Source organism: Schistocerca nitens, chromosome 7 (genome assembly GCF_023898315.1).
Source record: "Schistocerca nitens isolate TAMUIC-IGC-003100 chromosome 7, iqSchNite1.1, whole genome shotgun sequence".
Lineage (NCBI taxonomy): Eukaryota > Metazoa > Arthropoda > Insecta > Orthoptera > Acrididae > Schistocerca > Schistocerca nitens.
Genome location: NC_064620.1, coordinates 347,306,208 through 347,326,946, shown reverse-complemented (window position 1 = coordinate 347,326,946; position 20,739 = coordinate 347,306,208). Strand labels below are relative to the sequence as shown.

The following is a 20,739-nucleotide window of genomic DNA, read 5'->3' as shown; positions in this document are numbered from 1 at the left end:
CCTGGGTGCAGGAATGGCAAAACGTCATTTTTTCGGATGAATCCAGGTTGTGTTTACAGCATCATGATGGTCGCATCCGTGTTTGGCGACAACGCGGTGAATGAAATTGGAATCCTGTATTCGTCATCGCCATACTGGCGTATCACCCGGCGTGATGGCATGGGGTGCCACTGGATACACGTCTCGGTCACCTGTTGTTCGCATTGACGGCACTTTGAACAGTGACGTCACATTTCAAATGTGTTACGACCCGTGGCTCTACCCTTCATTGGATTCCTGCGAAACCCTACATTTCAGCAGGATAATGCACGACCGCATGTTGCAGGCCCTGTACGGCCCTTTCTGGATACAGCAAATGTTCGACTGCTGCCTTGGCCAGCACATTCTCCAGATCTCTCACCAATTGAAAACGTCTGGTCAATGGTGGCCGAGCAACTGGTTCGTCACAATACGCCAGTCACTACTCTTGTTGAACTGTGGTGGTGGTGGTGGTGGTTAGTGTTTAACGTCCCGTCGACAACGAGGTCATTAGAGACGGAGCGCAAGCTCGGGTTAGAGAAGGATTGGGAAGGAAATCGGCCGTGCCCTTTCAAAGGAACCATCCCGGCATTTGGCTGAAACGATTTAGGGAAATCACGGAAAACCTAAATCAGGATGGCTGGAGACGGGATTAAACCGTCGTCCTCCCGAATGCGAGTCCAGTGTGCTAACCACTGCGCCAGCTCGCTCGGTGATGAACTGTGGTATCGTGTTGAAGTTGCATGGGCAGCTGGTACCTGTACACGCCATTCAAGCCGTGTTTGACTCAATGCCCAGACGTATCAAGGCCGTTATTACGGCCAGAGGTGGTTGTTGGCTCTGAGCGCTATGGGACTTAACATCTATGGTCATCAGTCCCCTAGAACTTAGAACTACTTAAACCTAACTAACCGAAGGACAGCACACAACACCCAGCCATCACGAGGCAGAGAAAATCCCTGACCCCGCCGGGAATCGAACCCGGGAACCCGGGCGTGGGAAGCGAGAACGCTACCGCACGACCACGAGCTGCGGGCATGGTTGTTCTGGGTACTGATTTCTCAGGATCCAAGCACCCAAATTGCGTGAAAATGTAATCACATGTCAGTTCTAGTATAATATATTTGTCCAATGAATACCCGTTTATCATCTACATTTCTTCTTGGTGTAGCAATTTTAGTGGCCAGTAGTGTAGTTACCACAAATTTGCAATTTTTCAAAATAACTTTGAGCGATACTGTAGATCACAGTTTGTCCGTTGCAAGCTGTGTGGGACTTTCCGGCTACAGGAGGGGGTGTGTTGCAGGAACAAGTACTCGGTGTCGCCGGTGGAGCTGGACCGGCAGGCGCCGCGCCTGCAGCACGCCGTGTGGTCCCCTCGCGGCTCCAGCCTGGCCTTCGTGCACGACAACGACGTCTACTACAGCGCAGACCCGCGCCGCAGGGCGCCCGTGCGCGTCTCCAGCGCCGGCGTGCCCAACACCGTCTTCAACGGGGTCGCCGACTGGCTCTACGAAGGTAAGCCGCAGGCGCCTCGTCTGCTAAGGAGCGAAGGAAGCCAAGAGCGGCGGACCGGCCTTCGCAGGCAATTCGCCAGTGTTCACTCCTATTCGCTCGTACCTGTGACCATGCGTATACACTGGCAGGAATCGAAGAGAAGGAACATAGCGTAACATCCCCGTTATAAACTCATCAACAAAAATAAATGATAATTAATTGAAAACCTCAGCTGCCGACAGGTGTTGTTGATATATCTCTAAGGGGACAGCTGAAAATTTGTGCCCCTACCGGGACTCGCATCCGGGATGTCCTGCTTACATAACAGACGCTCTATCCTTTTCTTTTTTTTTAATCTCATTTTGTTCGTTTTCGTTCGTTGCATGTGCTCGTGGTGGACGTTGCAAGACACCCGTTTCAGATCGTCGTTAATCCATTAACTCAGGTTTTTTTTTTTTTTTTTTTTTTTTTTTTTTTTACAGATGGCAGGTAACACACTTACCGAACACGCTGAGTTACCGTGCCGGCCATCTGAGCCACCGAGAACAGAGATGAATAGCGCGACTGCGGGGACTTATCCGTTGCACACTTCCCGTGAGACCCACATTCCCAACTGTCCACAATCTACGTACGTAATGTACCTAATAGATATTTGCCCATCCACTCATTACTCGCACACACTAAGGCGACGATTCCCGTAAGAGTTCGGGCAACCTGTGTCCATTCGCACAGACGGAGGTCAACGGATGGGTAGCCTTTAACTACCGGGTGATCAAAAAGTCAGTATAAATTTGAAAACTTAATAAACCACGGAATAATGTAGATAGAGAGGTAAAAATTGACACACATGCTTGGAATGACATGGGGTTTTATTAGAAATAATAATAAAAAAAACAAAGTATTGCTAGTCGCGTGAAAGATCTTTTTCGCGCGTCGTTTGGTGATGATCGTGTGCTCAGCCGCCACTTTCGTCATGCTTGGCCTCCCAGGTCCCCAGACCTCAGTCCGTGCGATTGTTGGCTTTGGGGTTACCTGAAGTCGCAAGTGTATCCTGATCGACCGACATCTCTAGAGATGCTGAAAGACAACATCCGACGCCAATAACTCCGGACATGCTTTACAGTGCTGTTCACAACATTATTCGGCTACAGCTATTGTTGAGGAATGATGGTGGACATATTGAGCATTTCCTGTAAAGAACATCATCGTCGCTTTGTCTTACTTTGTTATGCTAATTATTGCTATTCTGATCAGATGAAGCGCCATCTGTCGGACATTTTTTGAACGTTAGTATTTTTTTGGTTCTAATAAAACTCCATGTCGTTCCAAGCATGTGTGTCAATCTGTACCTCTCTATCTACATTATTCTATGATTTATACAGTTTTCAAATTTATACTGACTTTTTGATCACCTGGTATATATGAAGATAGCAACTGCTCTCGAAAGAACAGATACCATTGATGAGCGTGCAGCTTCTCTTCATCTGTGCGAATGCACACAGGTTGCCCGAACTCTTACGGGAATTGTCACCTTAGTGTGCACGAGTAATGAGTGGATGGGCAAATATCTATTAGGTACATTACGTATGTAAATTGTGGACAGACGGGAATGTGGGTCTCACGGGAAGCGTGCAAGTCCCTGCAGTCGCGCTGTTCATCTGTGTCCTCGGTGGCTCAGATGGATAGAGCGTCTGCCATGTAAGCAGGAGATCCCGGGTTCGAGTCCCGCTCTGGGCACACATTTTCAGCTGCCCACATCGAAGTATATCAACAACACCTGTCGGCAGCTGAGGGTTTCAATTAATTATGATTTATTCTAGAGAAGCTGCACTGTCATCAATGGTATCTGTTCTTTCGAGATCAGTTACTATCTTCATTCACCAACAAAAGTTTTTCGACACTCCTTTATTTCGAAATTCATGCCACAGAAACTAAAAATTGGCTATGAAGAATGCGCATCTATTCATTTGTAATGTGCCCAGATCACAAAAAAAGAGAGAGAGAGCGCTTCTGCATAACGACAAAATCGTACATTTCCCATTGGGCTGAGGGCACGGAGGGGGCCGGGGGGGGGGGGGGGGAATTCACAGCATTCGTGACCTACGTCATTACGTGGCGGGACACCTTCTTGCTCAGATACAGGCTTGAGTGCGTAGTGGCATACCTTCAGAGACCCTGGTCGAAAGTGCCGCATTTTTCAGTGACCATTCTGCGTAAGTAGCGTAGAGTGCACTGAGCTCCGCGCGACTCCCTCCCGTCGGAGGTTCGAATCCTCCGTCGGGTATGGGTGTGTATGTTGTCCATAGCGTAAGTTAGTTTAAGTTAGATTAAGCAGTGTGTAAGCTTAGGGACTGATGACCTAAGCCAGGCTGGTACAAGCTGTGCCCCTAGGACGCCGGCGCCCGCGATCGCCCGCGGCCAGCGCCCCGGCCGAATGCCGGTGTTGTCGCAGTGGCCAAGCCGTGTCGCTTAGCTGGCCGTGCAGACCGCCCGCCGAGCCTCGCCCTGCCGCTGTACGCAAATATTGCAATAGATAAAAATTTATTTTGCGACCACACACCGCTGTCCTTTTCAGAGGAACTGGGGGAAAACGCATCTAAAACTAATCTTTTTTGTTAGTTTATTATTTGAGTTTCAATGAATGAAACAATTAATTGTTAAACTGATAAAAGTGTTTTAAAAACAGGATTGTACAAAATTAATTGTATGTTCTTTTTTGGCGTGGTGCGAGCAGGAAACAGGTGGGTAAAGTTTGTGCGCAAGTTACAAATGATCGCTGAGAATTGGGACAGCAGGGAAACCCTTTGCTGCTGCGAATCTCATCAAGGATTGCCTGGTCGACTCGGCGGCCTGTATTTGTCCACCAGACCTCACGGAAAAATTTGAAAAAAATAGCTCTTCGCCTTAAACTGTTGCTCACAGTGTCGAAGATACGGTCTCAGATATGGAGCAGCAATTAATGGAGAGAGCGGCAAACTTCATTTCACTTTCTATCGCTCTTGACGAGTCTGCGGACGTTGCGGGCATATCTCAGCTCGTCATATTCATTCGAGTTGTCGACGACAATCTGCGTGTCACCGAAGAATTTCTCGATCTTATACCATTAAAAGACACAACCACGGGTTTGGATAATCTTTCTAGCCGTGGAAAACGTGTTAGGGTCAATGGGTTTCAAATGGGAACGCCTGACCAGTGTAACAATGGATGGAGCCCCTTGCGCTACGAGGGATACGCACAGGATTTCTGAGTTACGTGAGGTCAAAAATGGCTGAAGTCGGCTGTTCCTTATTCGCGACAGTCCATTGTCTGATACACCAGCAGGCACTTTGTGCGAAGATTGTCAACATAAAAAATGTTATGGACACAGTTCTTCGAATGGTTAGTTATCTTCGCTCGCATGGACTCAAACATCGCCAATTTAAAGAATTTCTGGCTGATATCGAAGCGGAATACCCGGGCATCCCTTACCACACCGAAGTAAGATTGCTGAGCAGAGGAAAGGTGTTTCATCGGTTTTTCTCCTTGAGGGGCGAAATAAATACCTTTTTGGAAATGAAAGGACGTCCAGAAGAATTACTTCGTGATCCTCAGTGGGTAGCGAATTTGGCTTTTTTGAGTGACCTTACTGGTCATTTAAATACTTTGAACATTTCACTCCAACGCGAAAATCACTATGTCGCTGATTTAGTGTAGACGATTCAAGCATTAAAAAAAAACTTATTTTGTGGGAAAAACAATTGCGCGAGAAGAATTGTGGACACTTTCCTGCACTAGACAGCGTTAAAGAAGATGTGGATTTTTCAGATTATGTTGCAATCATTTGCGAATGACAAGAACGGTTTGAAAACAGGTTTTTGGAGATAAGTGAGCTTCAATCGGCCTTAGATATACAGTGCTATTACAAATGATTGAAGCGATTTCATAAATTCACTGTACCTCCATTCATTGACATATGGTCACGACACACTACAGATACGTAGAAAAACTCATAAAGTTTTGTTCGGCTGAAGCCGCACTTCAGGTTTCTGCCGCCAGAGCGCTCGAGAGCGCAGTGAGACAAAATGGCGACAGGAGCCGAGAAAGCGTATGTCGTGCTTGAAATGCACTCACATCAGTCAGTCATAACAGTACAGCGACACTTCAGGACGAAGTTCAACAAAGATCCACCAACTGCTAACTCCATTCGGCGATGGTATGCGCAGTTTAAAGCTTCTGGATGCCTCTGTAAGGTGAAATCAACGGGTCGGCCTGCAGTGAGCGAAGAAACGGTTGAGCGCGTGCGGGCAAGTTTCACGCGTATCCCGCGGAAGTCGACGAATAAAGCAAGCATGGAGCTAAACGTACCACAGCCGACGGTTTGGAAAATCTTACGGAAAAGGCTAAAGCAGAAGCCTTACCGTTTACAATTGCTACAAGCCCTGACACCCGATGACAAAGTCAAACGCTTTGAATTTTCGGCGCGGTTGCAACAGCTCATGGAAGAGGATGCGTTCAATGCGAAACTTGTTTTCAGTGATGAAGCAACATTTTTTCTTAATGGTGAAGTGAACAGACACAATGTGCGAATCTGGGCGGTAGAGAATCCTCACGCATTCGTGCAGCAAATTCGCAATTCACCAAAAGCTAACGTGTTTTGTGCAATCTCACGGTTTAAAGTTTACGGCCCCTTTTTCTTCTGCGAAAAAAACGTTACAGGTCACGTGTATCTGGACATGCTAGAAAATTGGCTCATGCCACAACTGGAGACCGACAGCGCCGACTTCATCTTTCAACAGGATGGTGCTCCACCGCACTTCCATCATGATGTTCGGCATTTCTTAAACAGGAGATTGGAAAACCGATGGATCGGTCGTGGTGGAGATCATGATCAGCAATTCATGTCATGGCCTCCACGCTCTCCTGACTTAACCCCATGCGATTTCTTTCTGTGGAGTTATGTGAAAGATTCAGTGTTTAAACCTCCTCTACCAAGTAACGTGCCAGAACTGCGAGCTCGCATCAACGATGCTTTCGCACTCATTAATGGGGACATGCTGCGCCGAGTGTGGGAGGAACTTGATTATCGGCTTGATGTCTGCCGAATCACTAAAGGGGCACATATCGAACATTTGTGAATGCCTAAAAAAACTTTTTGAGTTTTTGTATGTGTGCGCAAAGCATTGTGAAAATATCTCAAATTATAAAGTTATTGTAGAGCTGTGAAATCGCTTCAATCATTTGTAATAACCCTGTATTTGTTCGCCCGTTTTCCCCTCGGGCAGAGGACGTCTCACAAGTGCTTCAACTAGAGCTGATTGACCTGCAGTGCGGTATCCGCCTGAAGGACCGCTTTCTCGTGTGTAAAACTTTGGATGACTTTTACAGCTGTCTTCCACGAGAGAAATATCCTCTTTTGCTCAAGCACGCGGCCTAAGTTCTCTCTATATTTTGTTCCACGTATATCTGTGAGCGCTTTTTCTCTCTTTTAAAGCTTGAAAAAAACTTAGTACCGCTCATTACTTGGCGATAAAAATTTGACTAATTCTTTGAGGTTATCAGTCTTAGGGAATATTGTACCAAACATTGCCAAACCGTTTCCTAGGAATGGAAAAAAGTGTAAAATGTTAATTGTCTTCTTTAACAATGTTGACTGTAAGAATTCGAGCTTTATAACCTTAATTCTATTTTTATTAAGTTTTCAAACTTGTTCGGTTGAAATTACTACGTACAAAGCAGCAAACTGAGGATCCGTTTTCTAAACTCTGAAAAGGGATACAAAGAGATGTAGCCCGAAGCATAATTTAAAAATATTTACTTGTAACTGCCAACAGTAAGAATGAGACTCTATATCCCTTACATAAAGTGATTTCTAAAATAGAATATTTATGACTCTAGTTCATTTAAGAAACTGGTATATTTTTCAGAAGACGCGTATTGTACATATGACGAGTGTGCATGTGCAGTACTAATAGAATGAATCTGTGGGTCAGAAGCCGGTTCGGGTGGCCGAGCGGTTCTAGGCGCTACAGTCTGAAACCGCGGGACTGCTACGGTCGCAGGTTCGAATCCTGCCTCGGGCATGGATATGTGTGATGTCCTTAGGTTAGTTGGGTTTATGTAGTTCTAAGTTCTAGGGCACTGATGACCTCAGAAGTTTAAGTCCCATAGTGCTCAGAGCATTTGAACTATTTGTGGGTCAAAAGACAACTAAGATGTTCTTCGATTCTTGTTTTGGATATTGTTGTCTAAAGCTTTGCGTAGTAATTCTCTAATTCTGCCACACGAACACTAGTTGTTACCTAAACGGAAAATGGTTTGCTTGTTTTACCGCTCATCGGCCTCTTTTACAGAGGTGCCCTTCCTCGGTTCTTTTGTTTTCGTTGGATCTGACCGCGTGAAAGTCCACCGCAGAGCAGCGGCGTGCGGTCTCACTCGCTCCGCAGCTCTCTCTCTCTCTCTCTCTCTCTCTCTCTCTCTCTCGCTCCTATGGCGACACTAGCGACACACGGTGGCGGACGGGGCGCTGAACTACACTGCCGGGCGCAATTCTTGGATGAGCCTGACCTAAGCAGTTTGGTCCCATTAGATCTTACCACGAATTTCAAATTTCAATTTCAAGTCATGGGGTATGCCCAATTCGTTTCGGAACCCCTTGTGTTCGGTATAGTGCAGCAGCTCGACGCAGCACGCACTTCACAACTCGTTGCAAGTCCCCTGGAGGAGTACTGACCCACGCTGCCTCTACAACCGTCCATAATTACGAAAGTGTTGCCGGTGCAGGATTTTGTACACTGTCTGACTTCTCGCTTATGTCTCATAAATTTTCGTTAGGATTCACGTCGGACGATCTGGGTGAATTGTCCAGAATGTTCTTCAAAACACTCACGAACAATTGCGGCATTTTCATCCATAAAATTCTGTCGTTGTTGGGAAACGTGAATTCAGTGAAGGCTGCAAATGGCAAATGATCGGTTCAGTTGGATCAAAGGACCCACTCCATTCCATGTAAACACATCCCATCAAGGCGGCACCACCAACTTGCACAGTGTCTTCTTGACAACTTGGGTCCAAGCCTCCGTCGGATCTGCACTATAATCAAACCCCAAAATCAGCTCTTACCAACTGAAATCGGGTCTCGTCTGACCAGACCACGGTTTTACAGTCGTCTAGGGTGCAACCAATATCGTCACGAGCCCAGGAGAGGCGCCGCTGGGGATGTCGTGCTGTTAGCAAAGGCACTACCGTCAGTCATCTGCTGCCATTGTCCATTACAGCCAGATTGCGCCGCACTGTCCTAACGGATACGTTCGTCGTGTATCTCACATTGATTTCTGTGGATATTTCACTCAGTGTTGCTTGTCTGTTAGCACTGAAACCTCTACGCGAACACTGCTACCTTCGGCCACTGTGTTCTCCGTGGTGAGAGGTATTGCGTGAAATCTTGTGTTCTCGGTACACTCTTGACACTTTGTATCTCGGAATATTGAATTCCCCAACAGTTTCCGAAATCGAATGTTCCATGCGTCTAGCTCCAACTACCATACCGCGTTCAAAATCTGTTCATTGCCTTCGAGCAGAAATCTTTTTACATGAATCACCTGAATACAAATGACATCTCCGCCTATGCACTGCCCTTTTATAACTTGTGTACACGATAGTACCACCATTTGCTTAGGCGCATATCGCTATCACACGACTCTTTGTCGCCTTAGTGCATGTGGGTGTTTTCAACGTCAAGGAACAATTCGTTTCAATCGATCCCACACAGAGTGGGCTCATGTCCGATGAAAAGACAGAAAACTGCATTCTGATAACCCTAGCATTTTGAAGGAAAACAGGACGTTCTGCGCACGAGTTATCATCCATCAAGACGAAACAGTCACCACAATGTTATCAATACGGTCTCACTATTGACTGCAGATTATCGTAGGTCCGTGGAGCAGTGAGATTGCCCTCAACAACCACGAGGGGTGTACGGTCACCTCATGTAATGCCACCCCAGAACATCACTCCATCACCATCTTGTTTCACATGAGGCGTTCGATATTACCGGGTCGTCTGCATAACACGGGTGTCTGCGATTACCAGGGATACAAACAGACCCGTGTTTCGTCTGTAAACGAAACTCGACGCAATTTTGGGGCGTCCATTCAGCATGATTTCTTGCCCATTTGTAATGGAGTCCGTGGTGCTGTTGTGCACGTCATGGTGCACGCCTTGGTCGTCGGGAATGGAGATTCGTATGATACAATCGCCTCGTAAAAGTTTGATCCGATTTATGACGTCATGTAGCCTTTTAAAACGCCGAATTCAGTTCTGCCTCATTCAGCCCACGCTTCCTTTGACTCAGAAGTCGTAACTCTCGATCATCTCGTGTACCTTTAGGACGTGGACGACCTGTGCAGTGTAAATGCTAAACACTATCTGTGAACTAGAGCCAACTCCATGTTCGCACCACGTCACTTTGATCACAGTGCACACGTGTAGGAAGTTCCCTAGTTGACAAGTTTTCTACACGTACACTGATGATACAGACCCGATCATTAGTTGTGATTGTCCTTCGTAGCATGAGGAATCTGTACTTCATTGTTCCTCAGGCCTCTCTACTGCGTCCCTACTGGTGCTTTACTGTCAACTGAACTGCTGCAATCCATTCAAGTGCGGCGTGGTAACTGCGTGTATCTTTAGAAACGACGTCAGGTGTGGCCTCCCGATTAGTGCAAGAGTCATAATAGCAACAGGCCTGCATCACGTGTTGACTGATCCATAGCTATTGTTAATGTGTGTAGTTTCTTTCGGTGCTAAATAATTATCACACAGGTTTCACGATACAACAGCCATGATGCAAAACTGACATTCAGGTAGGATTATTTTTCATAGCGAGCGCTCTATTTTTGACGTAGGAAGCAAAATAGCGTAGGGAAAATTGTATTTGAATTTGTACTTAAAGCGTGAAAAGCATAAAGTTAGTGCACTTTAACTGCAAACCCAGCCTTCCTTACCGCTATTCCAAAACCTTACATATGTGTCACTTTCCGCTTTTCTCTGGATTCTCATTACAGTTGTGGAGGAAAAATAAAAATGGAACGCTAATAACCGACGATCAACATAATCTGAAAAAAGACTAGAATTTACACTCTGATTATTAACAGCAATAGTCAGGTACGTTTCGCATTTCAGCAGCTGCTACACCTCAGATAGTTCACATGTCTACACTCATGTATAGGGTGGTCCAAAAGGCCGTAAACACCTTCATAAAGTTCAAATAGAGTAGCAAACAGGGAAACAGAGTCCCTACACACGAGGAACGGGAAGGGGGAAACTTTATAGGCTATGCCACCAACATGGCGGCCATCTTGAAAGCCGCCATCTTGGATTCAACTCCAAAATTTCAAATGGGAATGTGTTCATGTGACATATCAGAAAGATAGAGAATTTCACCAGAAAAACAATGCCGTTGTTAGTTTAAACATAGCTTTATTCATTCTTGGGTTATAGCCAATTACTTGCGGCAGCACTGGGACGCTCGGCAGCATGTGTGTTATGTGCCGAAGAGACATTACGCCGATGTTACACAGTCTCGAGAGACCACCAACAGTCATAGGAATGGCTCGATATCTTGTCCATTATGCTATCCTCCGAACCCAGTCCTCATGAACTTTGACCAACACATCTGGCTGAGTTTGACCACACGCATCAACAATGCGCTGCTTTAGATGATGCAAATCCCGTATGTTCACAGAATAAACCAGTGCTTTGACATGACCCCAAAGATAAAAATCCAAATGAGTCAAATCTGGTAAACGTGGTGGCCACTCCACAGCACCCCTACGACCAATCCACTTTTAAGGGAAGTGCACATCCAGGTATGCTCCCAAATTGTGGCCATAATGTGGTGGGGCTCCATCATGCTGGAAGAATTCCGGAAATGTCCCGTCCTCCGTTAACAACGAGGGAAACACTTCTTCATCCAATAACCTCACATAACAGTTGACTGTTAACGTACCATCAATAAAAAAAAGGTCCAACGACTTTGGTACCCCACACACCACACCAGACCATCAATTTTTGTGAGTCGACCGTTTTGGAAGCATCAATCCAGTGCGGATTTGGGTCGGACCAGTATCTGTGATTCTGCTTGTTCACTTCACCATTGATAAAGAAATTGGCTTCATCACTGAACAGCACCTGATAGGGGAAACGTGGGTTTATCTGCAGCTGCTGTGTCTCCCATTCTGCGAACTGTACCCGACGGTCTGCGTCATCCTCGTTCACGTGTTGGAGCAGCTGAATTTTGTATGGGTGCCATTTGTGCTGCTATAAAATTCGCAGTATGGAGGTACGGCTAACCCCACATTCTTGTGACAGGCGACGAGTACTTCGTTGCGGAGTCTTGCTAAATGATGCCAAGACGCTCACTGTTGTTGCTTCATCGGTGGCGGATTTTGGTCTTTCAGCTTTAGGTTTATCTGTTGCTCGGAATTTGGCCAAAAGCTTGGCAACAGCGCTGTGAGTGATGGGCTGTCTGGTTGGGTGACGACTGTTGAAATCCTCAGCAATGACCCGTGTGCTTCTTTCTCCTGATATCAAGCTCAGCTCAATGCATTATTCATGTGTTAAGGACATTTTGCAACCTGTAAATAAGGAAACAATTAATAAAACGTTAGCATGAGTAAATGATACCTAACAGTTAAACACATGTAACATATCAGGCATGGGCTAGTCACTTTGCACGGTTTCAGACTCCATTTTATGACTTCTCAGTACGTAATACTCACGCTGCCGAGCGTCTCACTGCTGCCGCAAGTAATTGGCTATAACCCGAGAATGAATAAAGCTATGTTTAAAATAACAAAAAAATGTCAAATTTGTGTGAAATCTTATGGGACTTAACTGCTAAGGTCATCAGTCCCTAAGCTTACACACAACTTAACCTAAATTATCCTACGGACAAACACACACACCCATGCCCGAGGGAGGACTCGAACCTTCGCCGAGACCAGGCGGTAAAATAACAACGGCATTGTTTTTCTGGTGAAATTGTCTATCTGTTTGATATGTCACATGACCATACTCCCATTTGAAATTTTGGAGTTGAATCCAAGATGGCGGCTTTCAAGATGGCCGCCATGTTGGTGGCATAGCCTATAAAGTTTCCCCTTTCCCGTTCCTTGTGTGTAGGGACTCTGTTTCCTTGTTTGCTACTCCATATGGATTTTATCAGGGTGTTTCCGGACTTTTGGACCACCCTGTATAAGAATCACTTGAAGTACTTTATTAAAGAACCTACAAGGGAGATCATGTCATGGAAGTATGATGAATGAAATGAGAAATATACATAAAATGTTTCATCTAGGCTACTTTATAAGATGTACTATATACGAGGGCTATTTTCTTTCACTGTCCAATATTTCTTGAAATGGAAACCGCACTCCAAATAAAAAATGTTTTATTTGAAAACATTCTGCTATCCTTCCTAGCTACTTGTCTACATAGATGCCACTCCAACTGAGACATTTGGCATAGCGATGTACCAACTTCCCAATACCCTCGTCACAGAAGGTTGCCGCCTCTGCTACCCGCCAGTTCCCTACACTGGTCTGCAGGTCGCTGTCTATGCCAAAGTGCTGTCCACATAGCCAGAAGTTCATATGTGTGAAGAGACGAAAACTAGAAGCAGCCAAGTCCGGGCTGTATCGTGGATGATCGAACACTTCCCATTCAAAATGCTGCAGGGGCGTCTTCATTGCAGCTGCAGCCGAGCTTTGTCATGAATATGGTCAGTGCCTAATGAGAACATTCCTCATCGCTTGTTCTTAATTGCCCTTCGTAGTGATTTTCTCGAGTCACCTAATCCACTCGCTTCAATCTCTGACCACCTGCATCATGAACGCCTGTATGTGCTGTTGCAAATTTCCTGCATTACTGCTGCACTTTGCTGTCATGCATGGCAGTTACGTTATGTGGGTTCCATGATATCAGGCGGAACCGCTCTGCATGAAGAAATTGAACGATAGTATGCACTTCACAGAGAGCGCTAGAGCCTATTGTTCTAGGCTCCTTTACTTGCTCTCGGTGTGCTCAGAGTTGAAAAGTGCGATGTCACGCAATCGACAGGCATACTAGAAACAATGTGCAACACATCTAAGCAAAGCTTCATCGAATACTCGCTGTGGTTTTAATTTCTCAATGATCAGAGCTTGAAAAAAGTAGCCATCGTAGTTTGTTGCAGGGTAGATAGCAATATACTAAGCAAACGGTTTTTATTTGTTTCTTTTCATATAAAAAATCTCTAAAATAATAATGATCATGAGGCATGCAATTACAGCTACAACAAGAACGATCAGGTCCTTCCTGTATTTTTAATTTTAATCAGCCTAATATTTCCAAGGAAAATTATTGTGCTGTTCCGTGGTAAAGAAAAGATAAATAAGGCTTATGCTGGAATGATACTTTCACTCTGCGGTGGAGTGGTCGCTGATATGAAACTTACCTTAAAACTGTGTGCCGGACCGAGACTCGAACTCGGGACCTATGCCTTTCACGGGCAAGTGCTCTACCAACTGAGCCACCCAAGCACGACTCACGGCCAGTCCTCACAGCTTTACTTCTGCCAGTACATCGTCTCCTACCTTCCAAACTTTACAGAAGCTCTCCTGCGAACCTTGCAGGACTAGCACTCCTGAAAGAAAGGATGTTGCGGGGACATGGCTTAGCCACAGCCTTGGGGATGTTTCCAGAATGAGAAGGAAAAGGGCGTTAGTCGTGCTTGGGTAGCACGAGCGAGCACCAGAAAATGCAAACGGAATGCAACCGAAAGCTGTTCGCTCGCGCTCGCCTACCGTTTACACTAAAGAGAATTCTCGTTCGCTGATGCAGATTCGCTTGCGTTCGTTCCGGTGTAAACCAAGCTTAACATGCCTGACGCTACTGTGCGGGAATGTTTCATTATCGCATCCTAACACGCCGTGATTTCTGGAAAAGATAAATACATTAAAAACCATGGAACAAATACACAACACTAGTGATTTTCGAGGAAGCTACTCTTCGCGATATATAATTCTTTGAAACGCCAATGAAGACTTTTGCGGCGTGTAAATTCAGTGCAGCCTTCTCGGGTTTAGCATCGCGTCAATACGCGTTGTCTTCGTAATTTTTCAGAAGGTTAATGCATAGGTTTGTAGCGTTTTTCCATAAGTTTAATAAACACAACAGGTGTTGACAGATGTGAAAATTACCGAACTATCAGTTTAATAAGTCACAGCTGCAAAATACTAACGCGAATTCTTTACAGACGAATGGAAAAACTGGTAGAAGCGGACCTCGGGGAAGATCAGTTTGGATTCCGTAGAAATGTTGGAGCACGTGAGGTAATACTAACCTTACGACTTATCTTAGAAGAAAGATTAAGAAAAGGCAAACGTACGTTTCTAGCATTTGTAGACTTAGAGAAAGCTTTTGACAACGTTAACTGGAATACTCTCTTTCAAATTCTGAAGGTGGCAGGGGTAAAATACAGGGAGCGAAAGGCTATTTACAATTTGTACAGAAACCAGATGGCAGTTATAAGAGTCGAGGGGCATGAAAGGGAAGCAATGGTTGGGAAAGGAGTGAGACAGGGTTGTAGCCTCTCCCCGATGTTATTCAATCTGTATATTGAGCAAGCAGTAAAGGAAACAAAAGAAAAATTCGGAGTAGGTATTAAAATTCATGGAGAAGAAGTAAAAACTTTGAGGTTCGCCGATGACATTGTAATTCTGTCAGAGACAGCAAAGGACTTGGAAGAGCAGTTGAACGGAATGGACAGTGTCTTGAAAGGAGGATATAAGATGAACATCAACAAAAGCAAAACGAGGATAATGGATTGTAGTCAAATTAAATCGGGTGATGCTGAGGGGATTAGATTAGGAAATGAGACACTTAAAGTAGTAAAGGAGTTTTGCTATTTAGGGAGTAAAATAACTGATGAGGGTCGAAGTAGAGAGGATATAAACTGTAGACTGGCAATGGCAAGGAAATCGTTTCTGAAGAAGAGAAATTTGTTAACATCGGGTATAGATTTAAGTGTCAGGAAGTCATTTCTGAAAGTATTTGTATGGAGTGTAGCCATGTATGGAAGTGAAACATGGACGATAACCAGTTTGGACAAGAAGAGAATAGAAGCTTTCGAAATGTGGTGCTACAGAAGAATGCTGAAGATAAAGTGGGTAGATCACGTAACTAATGAGGAGGTATTGAATAGGATTGGGGAGAAGAGAAGTTTGTGGCACAACTTGACTAGAAGAAGGGATTGGCGGGCAGCGTGGAGGGTAAAAATAGTAGAGGGAGACCAAGAGATCAATACACTAAGCAGATTCAGAAGGATGTAGGTTGCAGTAGGTACTGGGAGATGAAGAAGCTTGCACAGGATACAGTAGCATGGAGAGCTGCATCAAACCAGTCTCAGGACTGAAGACCACAACAACAACATTTACAATAATCTTCCAACGCTGGCTAACTTTTCAGTTCCGCGACTGTAGATATCATATGGTTCTGAGGCGGAGAACTCGTCTTGTTCGGAACTCATTTTCATGCGGAAAGCAAGTTCCTTTGAGGCTGTCCGATCAAGGGCGCAAAAAGTGAAAATCTAAGGGCACAAGATCAGGTCAATATGGTGCGTGCAGAATGGCATCACTTAACGCAATCTTCCTCGTCGTTCTTCTTGGACTGCATCTGCAACACGTCTCAGTTGTTCATAATCGATGTCAGCAGTGACGTTTCCACAGCGGGGAAGCAATTCGTACAAACCTCGGAACCAGTTTTAAACAAACTTGCTTCATATACTACTTACCACCTCGAAAGAAATATTGTGGTAGTAAGAACTAGCAATCTACTACATCTACATCTACATTTATACTCCGAAAACCAACCACCGGTGTGTGGCGGAGGGCACTTTACGTGTACCTCCTTTTCCTGTTCCAGTCGCGTATGGTTCGCGGGAAGAACGACTGCCGGAAAGCCACCGTGCGCGATCGAATCTCTCTAATTTTACATTCGTGATTTCCTCGGGAGGTATAAGTAGGGGGAAGCAATATATTCGATACCTCATCCAAAAACGCACTCTCTCGAAACATGGACAGCAAGCTACACCGCGATGCAGAGCGCCTCTCTTGCAGAGTCTGCCACTTGAGTTTCCTAAACATCTCCATGACGCTATCACGCTTACCAAATAACCCTGTGATGAAACGCGCCGCTCTTCTTTGGATCTTCTGTATTTCCTCTGTCAACCCGACCTAGTACGGATCCCACACTGATGAGCAATACTCAAATATAGGTCGAACGAGTGTGTTGTAAGCCACCTCCTTTGTTGATGGACTACATTTTCTAAGGTCTCTCCCAATGAATCTCAACCTGGCACCCGCCTTACCAACAATTAATTTTATATGATCATTCCACTTAAAATTGATTCGGGAGGACGACGGTTCAATCCCGTCTCCAGCCATCCTGATTTAGGTTTTCCGTGATTTCCCTAAATCGCTTCAGGCAAATGCCGGGATGGATCCTTTGAAAGGGCACGGCCGATTTCCTTCCCCATCCTTCCCTAACCCGAGCTTGCGCTCCGTCTCTAATGACCTCGTTGTCGACGGGACGTTAAACACTAAATCTCCTCCTCCTACTTAAAATTGTTCCTTACGCATACTCCCCGATACTTTGCAGAAGTAACTGCTACCAGTGTTTGTTCTGCTATCACATAATCATACAATAAAGGATCCTTCTTTCTATCTGTTCGCAATACATTACATTTGTCTATGTTAAGGGTCAGTTGCCACTCCCTGCACCAAGTGCCTATCCGCTGCAGATCTTCCTGCATTTCGCTTCAGTTTTCTAATGTTGCAACTTCTCTGTATACTACAGCATCATCCGCGAAAAGCCGCTTGGAACTTCCGACACTATCTACTAGGTCATTTATATATATTGTGAAAAGCAATGGTCCCATAACACTCTCCTGTGGCACTCCAGAGGTTACTTTAACGTCTATAGACGTCTCTCCATTGAGAACAACATGCTGTGTTCTGTTTGCTAAAAACTCTTCAATCCAGCCACACAGGTGGTCTGATATTCCGTAGGCTCTTACTTTGTTTATCAGGTGACAGTGCGGAACTGTATCGAACGCCTTCCGGAAGTCAAGGAAAATGGCAACTACCTGGGAGCCTGTATCTAATATTTTATGGGTCTCATGAACAAATAAAGCGAGTTGGGTCTCACACGATCGCTGTTTCCGGAATTCATGTTGATTCTTACAGAGTAGATTTTCTTCAAGTCGGAGTGATAACATCGAGAGAGAGAGAGAGTAGGAAGAGATGGATACTGACAGGGGAAGAAGGGGACTTCGCAAAACGATATCCCGCAACCGATTCAGACAAATATTATCATTTTACATTTTTCCGACAGCAACAATGAACCGCAAAATGGCGACCGGCTTGTCAAAGTGCAATTCATAATTGATTATTTTTCCAAAAAGTTTAAAGAAAGTTTGATCCAAGTCAAAACATCTCAAATTGAAGGAATGACACCATGGACGGACGCCTAAATTTTAAAGTTTACAGTCCGTCGAAAATTACAAAATATGGCATACTCATCCTGATACAGTGTGATTCGAGTACGGGATACATTTCCTCATTCAATATATATTCCGGCGCTGCACAGCCTTTAGCAAATACAGTGATGAAACTATTGACAACTTGTGATGGAAAAGTGGCATCACTTCGTCAGGGATGATTATTATAACAGTGTAGAACTTGCAGAGAAGTTACTTGAGAAGAAAATTCGAGTTTGTGGAACGATACGGCAAAATAGAGGATTTCAGGAACATTAAAGCGCTCAAAAGTCAATGTGTTTGAAGCTTGTCATCAACGGAAATGTGACAAGCGGCCGGAGACAAGCCAAGTAATCCGAACTAGCACCTGCCTGCGTCAAGCGAAATAATTCGTACGAGACGTGCGGACGGCAAAGTGTTAAAATGAACATCCGGGAGCATGTTCACAGTAACCTGAATACGTAGGCCCAAGCCATGGTATGAAAAACATCACATAACAGCTCTGGCCTGAGCTGCACCCTCCACGTTCTTAGTGTTAAAGGCCTCGTTGGTCCTTCTGTGCACTCGACACCTTGCATTAGTTGAAAATAGGCAAAGTTGTGAATCCTAAGGTCACAGTATACGTCCAATGTCGTCTACTGTAGCTTTTGGTCAATTTAAGACGTGCAGCTTTGTCCGCCAATGTAAGAAACGGCTTTTTTCAATGTTCCCGTCTCCAAACGTCTGCTAAATGCAAGTTCTCCTAAAAGTGTTCGTTCAGGATGGATTTGCAATCACTGACAAGGGGACCCTCCATGCTGTAAATCACGGATTTTGATGCGCTTCAAATATGTTGTAGAGACACTTACCCTTACTCTGAGTACCTGGCTATCCGGTTTTTTAGCGACGGGCCTTTGTTTTTGAGAAAATCGATTTTGAAGTTCATTGCGCGCTTTGTATACCCGCAACATTACATATATACCGAGGAAGTAACCGTAGCGCAGAGCTAAAGATTCACGGCTACCACGCTGGAGGTACCGTGTTCGAATCCTGCTTCCACATGTTTTTTTTATGTATGCAAGAACCGTCCGGAAAATTTGGTCCCATCGGTCAAAAACGAGCAGACGAATAACTGCAAAATACAGAAATGTAGTCGTGTCCTGCACGAAATCCGGTAAGTTCACGAAACTGGTGTACGAAGAATTTTTGCGTTCTGTAATTCTTCCGTACGTGGGACAGAAAATTTTTTTGAACATTATCGATTCGTGGGGACGGAAAAGCGCTTCAACGTTATACGATCATCTATTCACTGATGAAACGAAAGCGATCACCTGCACTATAAAAGTGGTCCCACCAAAGTGCACTCCTAATTCCAGCCCTGCGATGTTTATTTTTACCGACAGGTGAAAATCTTCACGAAAATTATTCAGAATGCTACCGACTTGATGAAAGACGATAGAGAGATCGCTTTTAGGGAATATTCGATAAAATTAGGTTCGCTAATCCTATATCAATTCAGCGCACCTAATTTTGAAAGCATGATAAGATACGCATGGTTCGCATCGAAATTAGCGGATGAAAGAGAAATCTTTTTGAATGGAAAAGAACTGTGTTCCCCGGTATCGCTCATGAAGAAACCGTGTGCCAACAAGACGGTTGCTTTCATAAAATGCCCGTGGTGCTCCGAAAATTTGTGTTTCTATGATTAGTATCACCCACAATATTGTCCTGGCACATCAAGCAATGTGGACGGTGAAAAATAAGATTTTGTAATATTGTATGACAGAAAAAATTAATAACTGAATATATCTTTATAATTCCGCACACCTTACACTGTTTGTTGATATTCTTTGAAATGAAATTGAAAAATTCAGTCGATTTTGGAAAAAAAAGTAGGATTCGAACACGGTACCTCCAGCGCGGTAATCGTGAACCTTTACCGCTGCGCTGCGCTGCTCTACCTTGCTCGGTATATATGTAATGTTACCGGTATACAAAGCGCGCAATGAAACCGGATAGCCAGGTACTCGGGGTAAGTGCTTCTACAACATACTTGAAGCTCATAGAAATCCGTGATTTACAGTATGGAGGGTCCCCTTGTGAGAGCAGCAATTCCTGTCTGGTTTCACGCCGACTACTACTGACAATGTGTGACTCTCGCTTCCGGTCCCTGTCGGCTAGCACTTTTTTACAGCCACTGTTCCTGTGTTACACGACGGCGAGTTGTACACCATTTTTGTAGACACATAGGACAGTCCGCTTTGACATACAACGTCAGTCACGATGTTGTCGTGGGCACAGTAGTTCATTTCTACTAGTTTGACATATATTGACCGATAAAAAAACGCAGCATCGAGAAAGAGTTGTGCGACATAAACGACAGTTGGTAGGCGTGTTTCTACATCTCAAACATCATGTCTATTCAGTTTCGCGTTAGTAGCGTCACTATGAGGATGCAAGTCAGTTTTGCTTTGAACAGAAGCTGTAACGGTCGTGAGCATTAGTTACGTTTGAGACTGGACGTGGTGAACTCGTGTTAGTCGAAACTGCCTTTAAGCGACGAAGATTCCATTATAAACACCTCGCCGAATTCTAATACGGTCACGTAACAAGGTTACGAGCAGCTGGATGTTCCTTCGGCGATACTGCAGAAAGACTTGACAAAATGACTCTGAGCACTATGGGACTTA

The 20,739-nt window shown here is 44.8% G+C and overlaps 1 protein-coding gene across 1 annotated transcript in view; it reads left to right on the top strand.

Annotated features, from left to right (window-relative positions):
• Positions 1 to 20,739, top strand: part of LOC126195613 (inactive dipeptidyl peptidase 10-like) — an 801,628-nt gene that overhangs the window by 545,297 nt on the left and 235,592 nt on the right. The window contains exon 6 of the mRNA XM_049934238.1: positions 1,325 to 1,536. Within this exon, the coding sequence (XP_049790195.1) occupies positions 1,325 to 1,536 (212 nt within the window). The remainder of the gene's footprint in view (positions 1 to 1,324; positions 1,537 to 20,739) is intronic.